The sequence below is a fragment of the Lithobates pipiens genome, unplaced genomic scaffold (genome assembly GCF_037356315.1).
Source record: "Lithobates pipiens isolate NorthernLeopardFrog02 unplaced genomic scaffold, aLitPip1_a1.2 Scaffold_8, whole genome shotgun sequence".
NCBI classification, from domain to species: domain Eukaryota; kingdom Metazoa; phylum Chordata; class Amphibia; order Anura; family Ranidae; genus Lithobates; species Lithobates pipiens.
The window spans coordinates 86,161,834-86,174,050 of NW_027507903.1; the positions used below are offsets into that span (position 1 = coordinate 86,161,834).

Sequence of the window (12,217 nt, forward strand, 5' to 3'; positions counted from 1 at the left end):
TATTGGACGTACCTGTACGCCAATATGCCTGCCCATGTCATTCTGTCGACGTACATCGTCGTGCGCTGGGCGGGAAGTGGTTAATTATAAATAAAAGTATTTTGGTTGCACCTTATACCGGTTTATGCACTTGGTCCCGCGGGGCTAGTATCCCCAAACGTCACTATATATATATATATATATATATATATATATACATATATATACAGTCTCTCACAAAAGTGTGCTGTATGGTCTTGGCCAACATTCTGCAGCTCAGTTTCAGGGTCATGGCAATCTTCTTATAGCATAGGCCATCTTTATGTAAAGCAACAATTCTTTTTTCAGATCCTTAGGGAGTTCTTTGCCATGAGGTGCCATGTTGAACTTCTAGTGACCAGTATGAGAGCAATAGCACCAAATTAACACACTAGCTCCCCATTCACACCTGAGACCTTGCAACACTAATGAGTCCTGACATTGGGGAAGTAAAATGGCTAAATCGACCCAATTTGGACATTTTCACTTAGGGGTGTACTCACTTTTGTTGCCAGCGGTTTAGACATTAATGGCTGTGTGTTGAGTTATTTTGAGGGGACACCAAATTTACACTGTTATACAAGCTTTACACTCACTACTTTATATCATCCTTTGTGAGATACTGTATATATATATATAATATATTATTTTTTAATTTAAATTCTGATAAAATAGAGAAGATTTAGAGCTCTTATCAGGGTATTTTTACTGTCTGTGTAGCACTGGGAGATTTTCCTACACTTCCTGTCCAGGAGATTTAAAAAAAATGATAGATTTCACCAGTGAGGAAAGTGAGGGAAATTCACATTTTAGACAGATGTCACTATAACATTTTTTCCCCAGTTGGACTGAATTCCCCTAATTTTCCCTCTCCATGCCAACATTTACCAGGAAAACTAAAGTAAATCTCCTCTTTGGGTATACACAGAAAGTCTAACTTTTTACCATTCTATTCCAAAATGGAAAAAAAAAAAAGTTTTCTTTTACATATACTTTAACCACTTCATGCAAAATGACGTACATACCTGTACATCATTTTAAGGAAGTGGTTGTACCAGGATGAAGCCTGCAGCTGTAGTATCAAGTTTTTAGAGCGGACAGTCGGCTTTCAAGCAGCTTGGTCTTTATCTCAAGCAGCAAGAGGGGGCACCCTCCCGCTGCCTTCAGCCGCTCCGTCTGGGTCCCCCATCCCACCAGGAGACCTGAGCAACCAGCCAGCACATCCGCCAGCTGGCCAGAGTCCCAAACAAAGCCGGAATCACCTTTAATTGGATCTCCGATGTCGTGACCCAGAGGCAACGCCACTTCCAGTTTACTCAGCTGACAATGGCGTTGGTTTGAAAAAACCTAAAGTATTCCAAAATGATGATTTTGGCGTTTTGAATATTTTTAAGTGCAAAGGAGGGATCTGGGGTCTCTTAGACCCCAGATCCCTCCATAAAGAGTACCTGTCACCGCCTATTATTGTCACAAGTGATGTTTATATTCCTTGTGACATCAATAAAAGTGATCAGATTTTTTTTTAAAGAGACCGTGTAAAAAAAACATTTTTTAAATAAATAAGAAAAATCAATAAAAATTTTAAAGCGCACCCGTCCCCGTGTGCTTGTGTACCAAAGAAAAATACATAGGCAAGTCACACCCACAAATGTAAATGGTGTTCAAATCACACATGTGAGGTATTGCCGCAATCGTCAAACCGAGGGCAATAATTCTAGAAAAAGACCTCCTCTGTGACTCTAAACCGGTAGCTGTTACATAAAATGTAACTGTTAAAAAGTACTGTAGATTGTCGCCATTCCACGAGTGTGTGCAATTTTAAACTGTAACATGTTAAGTATCTATTTACTTGGCATAACATCATCTTTCACTTTTCATATACAAAAATTGGGCTAGCTTTACCTTTTCGGGGTTTTTTTTATTCAGTGAAGTGTATTTTTTTCCCAAAAAATTACGTTTGAAAGACCGCTGCACAAATACCATGTGACATAAAATATTGCGACGACCACCATTTTATTCTCAGTGTCTTTGCTAAAAAATATATATAATGTTTGGGGGTTCTAAGTAATTTTCTAGCAAAAAATACTGTTTTCAACCTTTTCAAATACATGCAGTATCTAATGAAAATTTCCAAACAAAAAACACTTTAAATGATTATCACAAATGCACATATAATTAAAATAACAATAGTCAACTAAAGGCATGAGTGAATAATACATTGGCAACACTACATTATGGAATGATTTTTGCCTGGAATGCTTGTTAGATATCTGCCTGTATTAAAAATATATAGAAAGATTATAACAGTATGGAATTGATTCAGGCAAACATACTTGTGTGCTTTATGGGCATATATTCAAATTATTCTAAAAAACTGAAAGGTCTGACAGAAATTAGGATCTTTTTATGGGTGAATTCAACTAGGTGTTATTCTGGACCCTGGATCTAATGGTTGTAGTAAGGATTCAGAATTTTCAGTCCACATTCTGTGGGCAAGTATCCTACATAGCTGGTAAGTGAACCAGCTAGACCAGGTACTGCATCCAGTTTGCAGGTGTGAAAGTATTTGAGTGACCAGGTGTAGTAGTAATTGAGTAATCAATGAAAGATTAGACACAGTAGTTAAAAATACAGGGTATTTTAAAACGAAGTTTACATATTCAGCAAAAAGTTAGAAATAATACATTTTTCATAACAATTTAAAACCTAATAGGAAAGCTTCAAAATATGCAAATTAATACAGTAGCAAGAACATAACCCATGGGAACAAAATTTCCAAGACCGAAAAGAAAGTAGTATATAGATGAATAGGAATGTTTTAGATATGATAAAGGGAGAATTTAAATTCTTAAAGCTTGGGGTACTGAAAATGCATTAAGGCAATATAAAGAGTATAATAAAAACTGCAAAAAAGAAACACAGTTAGCCTCGATTGAAGCCAAAAGATAGCTAATTATATTAAATCAAAATGTTTTTCAATTGTATAAAGTTCAAGAAAAAGTAAGCTGACAATAAAAGACTTCTAAAAGATATATTAGAAAATATTATTGTAGATTTTATTGCAAAACCTAAGATGTTGATTGTATTTTATCTGCCTTCACAACCGATTTGCCATTGCCAAACAACATGGTGGAAAAATTTAGCTTAATGTTAAGCCAACTATTCAATATTAAAGAGGAGCTTGCCGTATAATGCAATATCCACTTATTGCATTGGGACCACCATACACACACACACTTATAACAGCAGTATTATATATTATATTATATGTGATTTCACATGATGTGAGAAGGGGGCGGGTCACGCGTCACCTCACAGGGTGGCCCCGCCCTTGTCTATATAAGAGCTGTCAAAGCAAAAAGACTGCAGTCAGCGGGAGGCTTCCCATAGAGGTGGAGCATTTTGCATTTTTGCTATTTTTCGGGTCTGTCAGGCGGCGTGATTGATGGTGGATTTACATCGCAGGATGCATATTTTTTTTTTATTTTTTTTAATAATGAACTTGTCAAAAACTGACACTGGCACTTGACAAAACTACAATGTACCTGATACCCATTCACATAGGGTGCCTGGGATCTAGGGGCCCCCTTGTTAACCACTTCAGCCCCAGGAAGATTTGGCTCCAGAATGACCAGGCCATTTTTTTTTCGGCACTGCGTCACTTTAACTGACAATTGCACGGTCATGCGTCGCTGCACCCAAACAAAATTGACGCCCTTTTTTTCCCACAAATAGAGCTTTCTTTTGGTGGTATTCGATCGCCTCTGCAGGTTTTTTTTGCGCTATAAACAAAAAATAGAACATTTTGAAAAAAACACAATATTTTGTACTGTTTGCTATAATAAATATCCCCAATTTTTTTTAAAAAAGCTATTTTTTTCTCATTTTAGGCCATTATATATTCTGCTACATATTTTTGGTAAAAAAAATCACAATAAGCATATATTGATTGGTTTGCGCAAAAGTTATAGGGGATAGATTTATAGCATTTTTATTATCATTATTTTTTTACTAGTAATGGCAGAGATCTGCAATTTTTATCGTGACTGTGAAATTATGGTGGACACATCGGACAATTTTTACACATTTTTGGGACCATTGGCATTTATACATTGATCAGTGCTATAAAAATGCATTGATTACCACATAAATGTCACTGGCAGTGAAGGGGTTAACACTAGGGGGCAATCAAGGGGTTAACTATGTTCCCTGGGAGGCAATTCTAACTGAAGGGGGAGGGATCTGACTAGAATAAGTGACGGATCGTGGTTACTAGCTAATAGGAACACACGATCTGTCACTCCTGTCAGAACAGAACAGGGAAGTGTATGTTTACACATACTCTCGACCATCGGCCACGAGCTTGGAATCGTGTCGACCTGCCACAGTATAATGATTGCGGCTGGTCGGCAATTGGTTAAAGGAGACTGCTAGATTATGATAAGCCCCCCTGCCCGCAGACTCCAACAACCACCAACCAGGGTTGTCCAGAAGAGGCACCCAAAAGCACCCTTCCCATGTTGTGGGCAAGCAGCCTGGTATGGTTCAGGAGGTGGGGCGTTCGCTCGCCCCCCCCTTTTCCTGGCCTGCCAGGCTGCATGCTTGGATAAGGGTCTGGTATGGATTTTGGAGGGGACCCGATGCCATTTTTTTTATTTTGGCATGGAGTTCCCCTTAAAACCTATACTAGACCCAAAGGGCCTGGTATGGATTCTGGGGGGGGGGGGGGGGGCATGCCGTTTTGTTTTAACTTTGGCATAGAGTTCCTCTTAAAATGGATACCAGACCCGAAAGGCCTGGTATGAATTTTGGGAGGCTGTGTCGTGGGTGTCTATTATGTATTTCTCTAAAATGTTTTGAGACACTATGATGCTTTTATTATCCCTTCCTAATGTTCCTGACATGTTCACCTATACGAACGGACAATGCTCTGGTTGTCCTTCCCATGTACTGTAATCCGCAGCTACACTCCATAACATAAGTCACGTGGGTGCTGCGGCACGTGATAAGCTTGTCAATTTTAAACTTCTGTCTCATTGAATAGGACTGGAATTCCAGTGTCTTTCTTGTTTCCTTATTTGTAGGCCTACAAGTCTTGCATTTAGCACGCCGAAAGAAACCCTTCTGATCGAAAAAAGTGGTCATTTTCTTTATGGGGTCAGGGACATTTTTAACAATTTGGTCCCTTAACCTTATAGATCTCCTGTATATAAACGTTGGCCTAGATTGGTGAATTTTGTTCAAGCGACGATCATTATAGATAATGGAGTGTGCTCTTTGAAGTGTGTTCTAGTATGGAGGCAATCCTTATTCTTAAATATTTGTAAGTCCAAGAAATTTATGTTACTCTGGTGTACATTCACAGTGAACTTAATACCATATTGGTTTCCACCTATATGCTGTACGAACTTTATTTATGTCCTCCTGGTTGCCTTCCCATACAATCAAAATATCATCTATGAATCATTTGTAGATTGATAGCTGCAGCCAACATCTTCCAAATATCTCCTCTTCCTCCCATTTATTCAGGAAGATGTTGGCCACTCTGGGGGCATACTTGTTCCCCATGCCCACCCCTTTAATTTGTCTATAATAATTATGGTTATGCCAAAAAAAATTGTTTCCCATGGCCATTCTTAAACCTTCCAATATAAACCGTCTTTGTTTTAATTTTAGGTTTGAGAACTGCTTCATGGACCATGCAACTGCAGAGCATCCGTTTGTTTGATATTGGTATACAATGACTCCACATCAATTGTTACCAAAAGTGTGGAGTCATTTACCTTAATGTCCCTGAGTAATTTCATCCCATCTTTGCTATCCTTAATAGCAGGAATATTTTCCTTAATAAAGGAAAATGTTGAAATATTCCCCCAGCCTGGAATGTACCGATCCGATCCCACTTATAATGGGCCTCCCTGGTGGGTTGGTTTTATTTTTATGAACTTTAGGTACCTGATATATAATTGGCACTCTCTGTGCCTCCGGCAGTAAGTATTTCCTTTCTTTCTTATTCAATATTTTATCTGCAATGCTCTTATTCAAAAATTAACTTAAATTTCAATTCTTTACTGGGATTCTTTTTTAATAGCTGATACGTGGTTTCATCTTTCACCAGTCTCCCTAGTTCCAACTCATAATCTTTTTTTGTCAGGACCACTAATCCCCCCCCCCATTGTCTGCAGGTCTAATTACTATATTTTTATGTTTTTCTAACTTTTTTATCCCCTGCCATACCCTGTCCGTTGTTTTAGGTTTATCTGGTTTTATGTTCTTAATTTCCACCTCAATATGATGATTTTTACTAGATTTAGGATTAAACATGGACTTGTTTTTTAATTGGCTATGTAAGTACAATGTACTATTGGGTAGTATACAAGCACCATAGTGTCTTAAAACATTTTAGAGAAATACATAATAGAGACCCACGACATCTCAAGTTTTACGCCATTGACAGAATAGAACAAAATTGGAGAAACTTAACTCTGAGGAGAGAAGTTTCACGCAATGAAAGTTACTGGATACATAAATTAAACACAATGAAACCACTAGGAATGAATGTGGAACTTGACGTAAAATGCTTCATAGAGAACTTTTGAGGAATGAACTAGTTTTTTTTTATTTTTCATTTTTATTTTATTTTTATTTTCATTTTTATTTTTATTTTTCATTTTTATTTTTATAAGAAAAATATATTTTAATAAAAAAAATTCTGTTATATATTTACCTTTAAGATATGACTATTAAAAATATTTTTTATGAGTATTTGTTTAAGGAAATGTAACATATAAAAGCACTTTTCAGGTTTTTCATATATATTAAATATTAAATAATGTTTTAGGGAATTGATTATATAATGTTGGTTTTAAGGAATTGATCATGTAAAAGTGTTTCCAGCTCTCTGTGTGGGAACACTGTGCCACTGGCAAAATAACCCATAGTTACCATATGAGGAAGTGTGACTTTTTGCCCACTGGGGACACCACAGTAAACAGGCGGATAGGCGGGTGGTAAAGAAAGAGCTAAAACATTCCACATCGTTAATAGGAGTAAGGGGAACATTAGGTAGTAAGCAAGTAGTAAGCTCTTGAGTTTATATCTAACAGATACTGCTCGTTAACATATATAAAATATATAGTAAAAATTGGATTAGACTTGGTGTATGGGAAAGGGAGAATGCCGGCCAGTACCCAAAATGGCGGATTTACCACTTCCGGGGGATAGAAACAGGCGGTGCTAAATATCATATGGAAATAAGTTAATGCTGGCTAGGAACTAAGATGGAACTAAGATGGCTAAGATCTACTACTCCTGGGGACGGGGGATACTGATCTTCCACATCGGGATGTAATAACCTAACGAATAGATAGCATTATAAATACAATAGAGAGCACTATCCCAGTTTCCTGATGATGTAATCAAACCTTGCACAATGTGTAGAGGCTGCTGGGACTTTGTGACGTGAATGCCTTCCACACGAAAGTGAGGCTTGGAGTGCATGCAGCACAGGAAATCATAGGGGAACACACACCAGCTAACCGGACCCCATTCACACGGCTGGATAAGCTTGGTGTCGGCATACTGGCACCTTAACATATGAGTGCAACAAATTTTTAGCCTTTTTAAATAAACTAATTGGGCATTACTACACCATGATGGCTATTTATTTTCTATGAGGACTAGCCAAGCACTATACCCAATAGCATATTGCTTGAAGAGTATACAGACTGACCTGTTATGGGGAGTGTTTATCCGTTTAATGAACCAAAGGCGAGCATTCACCTACATCTGGTGAGTGGCCAATCTACAGGGTTGTGGTGGCACACAAGGGTGAAGTTTTGTTGCATGATTATTATAGGAATAAACAGGTGTTGGTGTTCACTCACTGAGGCTATACACCTGGGACTATATATTTATGGGAATCTTTTTTTCCCCTTTTTTTCATGATGGATTGTTATTATTAGGTCACGCACTTTATATATTGGTTTAGCCTTCTGTTTATAAATTGTTGTTTTCACAAAGAGGGATTTATCATTACTAATTTTTCTATCAGTATTTGTAATTTCACTGTTGGTATTTAGCATAGTTTTTTATAGTATATATATGTACCTTGATTTGAATACACATACATTTTTTAAATATTGATTATATAACATTAGGCACAATAGGTATGGTTTAAAGGTTTATTACAATCAGCACAAACTAGTTGGTTGGATTCAGAAGGGGTGTTAAAGCACGGTATTTAATATTAGTGGTGAAGTATATAATTCCACGGTGGTATACACATATTAGAAGGAAGGTCTAATGTGTAAGCCACTGGGTTAATCCTGCGAAGAATACGGAAAGGCCCAATAAACAGAGTTGTGAACTTCAGTGAGGGAACATGAAGTCAGAGGTTGCGAGATGACAGTCAGACCCTGTGCTCAACCTGGTAGGAAGGCGTAGGCAGGCGTCTGCAGTCAGCATGGAGTCTGTACCTATCATTAGCATGTCCTAAAGCCTCCTGGACTTGTGCCCAAGTGGAACGAAGACCACGGAGATGCTATTCTCCATGCAGAAATACTCTGCAGAACAAACGAGTCAGGCAACATGGAAGCTTGAAAACCATAATTTGCCATAAACAGGGACAATCGAGAAGCAGAATTCAATGCACTGTTGTGAGCAAACTCTTCCCACGGTAATAGACCAGTTGTTATGATGGTCAGAAATATAGCAACATAGATATTGCTGTAAGGACTGATTGGCTCATTCTGTGGCCCCATTGGACTGCGGGTGATATGCAGAAGAGAAAGCGAGCTGAATTACCAACTGTGCACAAAAGGCTCGCCAGAACCGGGACACAATCACCTTGGGTAGCCCATGTAAGCGAAAGATCTCCCGAGCAAAAATGGAAGCCAGTTCCTTAGAAGTGGGCAACTTCTTAAGTGGAATACAATGAAACATCTTTGAGAACCGGTGAACCAACATAAGGATAACTGTATTGCCCTGGGAGTTGGGTAACTCCACAATGAAATCCATAGACAGGTCGGTCAAGGGCCTCTCTCTATTAGGTATGGGTTGTAGGAGGCTCACTGGAAGGTGTCATGGAGCTACAAAGGCAGTTACATCAGCACGTAGACTAGGCCACCAGAATTGTTGGGGAAATGGCCCAAAAGAGTCATCCATTCACAGTGTTCTGTGAATAGAAAACAACAAGGTCAAGCAGCCTTTGTGGCTGTAGGCTTGTAGTTTTCAATGAACTACCATAGGGCTGTGGAGTGCTGTGGTAGTTCATTTTCTCTTCCTGTCAGATTGTATCTGCTTGCCCGTATGGGATGTATGGGCACACAGATACACTGACAGTCTGCAGGAGACATGCATGGCAGTCTGCATGGCATATGCTGATCACTGGTGCAATGCTTTAGAGGCTCCAGAAACCAAAAATAATAAATGCACATATTTTAACCTGCAAAAAAATGTGCATTTATTATTTTTTGTTTAAAGATGAACTTATCCTTTAAGCCCCAAGCTGGACAGTAATTTGATGTATGTCTTGGGTCATTAAAAGTCTTTAACTTTTTATTTTGCCAAGCATAACTTTTCTCATGCAGACTGAAACAGAAATTCAAATTTGGTATACTTTAAAGGTTTAGGGTAATGTTTACAAGTTTACAGAATGATACAAAGCTCAGCCTGTAACTGTTCAATCCTGTCTGACTTTTGTCAGCTGTGCAAAGTCTCAAGATAAGTGATCAAAAGTTGCTTTATTAGGAATGTGTCCTTAAAAAATAATAGAGAAAATAACATATTGCAGATGTGCAATGTTTATTTTAAAATTAAAGGATACTTTTTCCTGCCTGTTTAATTAGCCAAATTCTGTGTATGGGCAGCATTTTTCACTAACTAAAGGCAAGTAGTAAATACAGGTACTAAGGCACACACAAGCACCATAAAGCAAAGTTAAAAAAATCCTTTATTTTCCCTGACTGAGCCAAATCCACTTTAATTTTTGTCTCACACACTCCCCCTCCCAGACATTGCAGTTCACAGTGGGAGGGTTTGAGCAACAGAGGCAGTGCTGTCAATCCAGAAAGCAGTGGACAGCACTAGATGTGCCCAGGTGCTGATTGATGAGCTTGGGAATCAGCAGTGATAATGCCAATAGCCACGACCCCTGACCAGCAAATAGACACAGTCTGCATGAGAGCAGTACTTCTGCTTTGAACTCAGGAGCAGTGCAGTATCGTTGCCACACCATCATAGGAAGATGTATTAGGCTGACTTCACTGGCTAAACCGGTATTTGTAGGACTTTGCATCGGGACCAAGGGCTAACTGGAAGTGCAGAAGCACTTATAATTAAGTACATTTTCTTAATGGGAAGCCATAGTTCCACTGTAATGGAAATATTGTGTTTTATGTGTTGTAGGATATAAGGAGGAACTTCGAAGAACTTTGCAGAGTGAAAGGGATCCAAGCAATGTAAAGACCAAGTTCTTGTTATACAATGAAGAAAGAGACAAAAATGGAGAAAAAGACAACAAAAATATATGTCAGATTGTTACACTTCAGCCAGAAACTCTGGAGAAATGTGGCTTTAATGCTTCTCTTCCCCTTGTAATAATAGTTCATGGATGGTCGGTATGTATTTTAAACTACATCTATACTATGACTTAAAGCTGAACTCCAGGCACATAAACTTTTTATTCTTCAATGGCCTCAAAAACCATAAATCCATTTTGTTAAGTGGAGACATAGCACTGTTGTGCATAGCCAATGCACGGAGCAGAGCTGTGAGAAGGATGAAAGACATCCCAATATAGGTTCCCTGCAGAAAACTACAGCGGGATGCATGACCAGTCACCTGGCCCAATGAGAGAGCAGCAATGACTGCTCTTTATGGCAGGAAACTCCACCACTGAGACAAAGTGTGGGAGTTTTTTAATGCCGGATTACTGCACATATCTGAAAAAAATCACAAAGGGCACTAACATTCAAGTAAGAAAACAAACACCTCTGGTAATAAGTTAAAATGGTTGTAAACCCTTACAAACCACTTTGACCTACAGGTAAGCCTAGATTAAGGCTTACCTGTAGGTCCAAGAAATATCTCCTAAACCTATACGGTTTAGGAGATATTTACAAAAAGACCGCCACCGTAGACAGCGGCGCGCAGGCGCACTGGGCAGGCCGCAGATCGCGGCGATATGCCGCTCGTGTCGGCTCCCGTGTGCATGCGCGTGAGTTACGCCATCGCGGCTCCGGCAAATCACAGCGCCGGAGCAGCGAGGCCCGGAAGTCACTCCAGGATACATGGCAGCGGCGAAGAGGAAGATGAAGGACCGCTTCGGGGGCTTCGTTCTCAGGTAAGTTATTCATAATGAGCTAGTATGCTATGTATACTAGCTCATTATGCCTTTGACTTACAGGGTGTGTGTTTTATTTTTTTTATATTGCCTTTACTTCCTCTTTAATATATGTTTACCCTGGCTTGAATGCTGAAATCCATGCAGGAATAAAAGCAAATTTTTTTTTTAAATGTGACTAGTGCAAGTAGCTGGAATTATCCTATAAAAAGCTTCCAATAATCCCCTGTACAATTCTTCAACTGGAAGAGGGAAGACCACCATTAAGAACCAGTCAGGGTATGCTACATGACAGATGTGCTGGCAGTGAGTATGCTGACAGGAAGCATCAGTAAACTTTCTTGGTCTCCCTGCAGGCACCATCACTAGCAATGCAGACATGGGACTAATGACACGTGCTGGCACAGGGCTGAGATCCAGATAGCTTACAGTGCCTTGAAAAAGTATTCATGCCTCTTGAAATTTTTCACATTTTGTCCTATTACAACAAATACCATAAATGTATTTTATTGGTATTTTATGTGATAGACCAAAACAAAGCGGCACATAATTGTGAAGTGGAAGGAAAATTATAAATGTTTTTCAATTTTTTTTATAAATAAATATCTGAAAAGTGTGGCGTGCATTTGTATTCAGCCCCCTTTACTCTGATACCCCTAACTAAAATCAAATGGAAGCAATTTCCTTTGGAAGTCACCTGATTACTAAATAGAGTCCATCTGTGTGTAATTTAACCTCAGTATAAATGCAGCTATTCTGTGAAGCCCTCAGAGGTTTGTTAGAGAATATTAGTGAACAAACAGCATCATGAAGGCTAAGGAACACACCAGACTGGTCAGGGATAAAGCTGTGAAG

The 12,217-nt window shown here is 38.8% G+C and overlaps 1 protein-coding gene across 1 annotated transcript in view; it reads left to right on the forward strand.

Moving 5' to 3' along the window:
* LIPC (lipase C, hepatic type) overlaps window positions 1-12,217 on the forward strand; it is a 275,926-nt gene that overhangs the window by 155,558 nt on the left and 108,151 nt on the right. Inside the window, exon 4 of the mRNA XM_077472827.1 lies at window positions 10,426-10,637. Coding sequence (XP_077328953.1) covers window positions 10,426-10,637 — 212 coding nt within the window. The remainder of the gene's footprint in view (window positions 1-10,425; window positions 10,638-12,217) is intronic.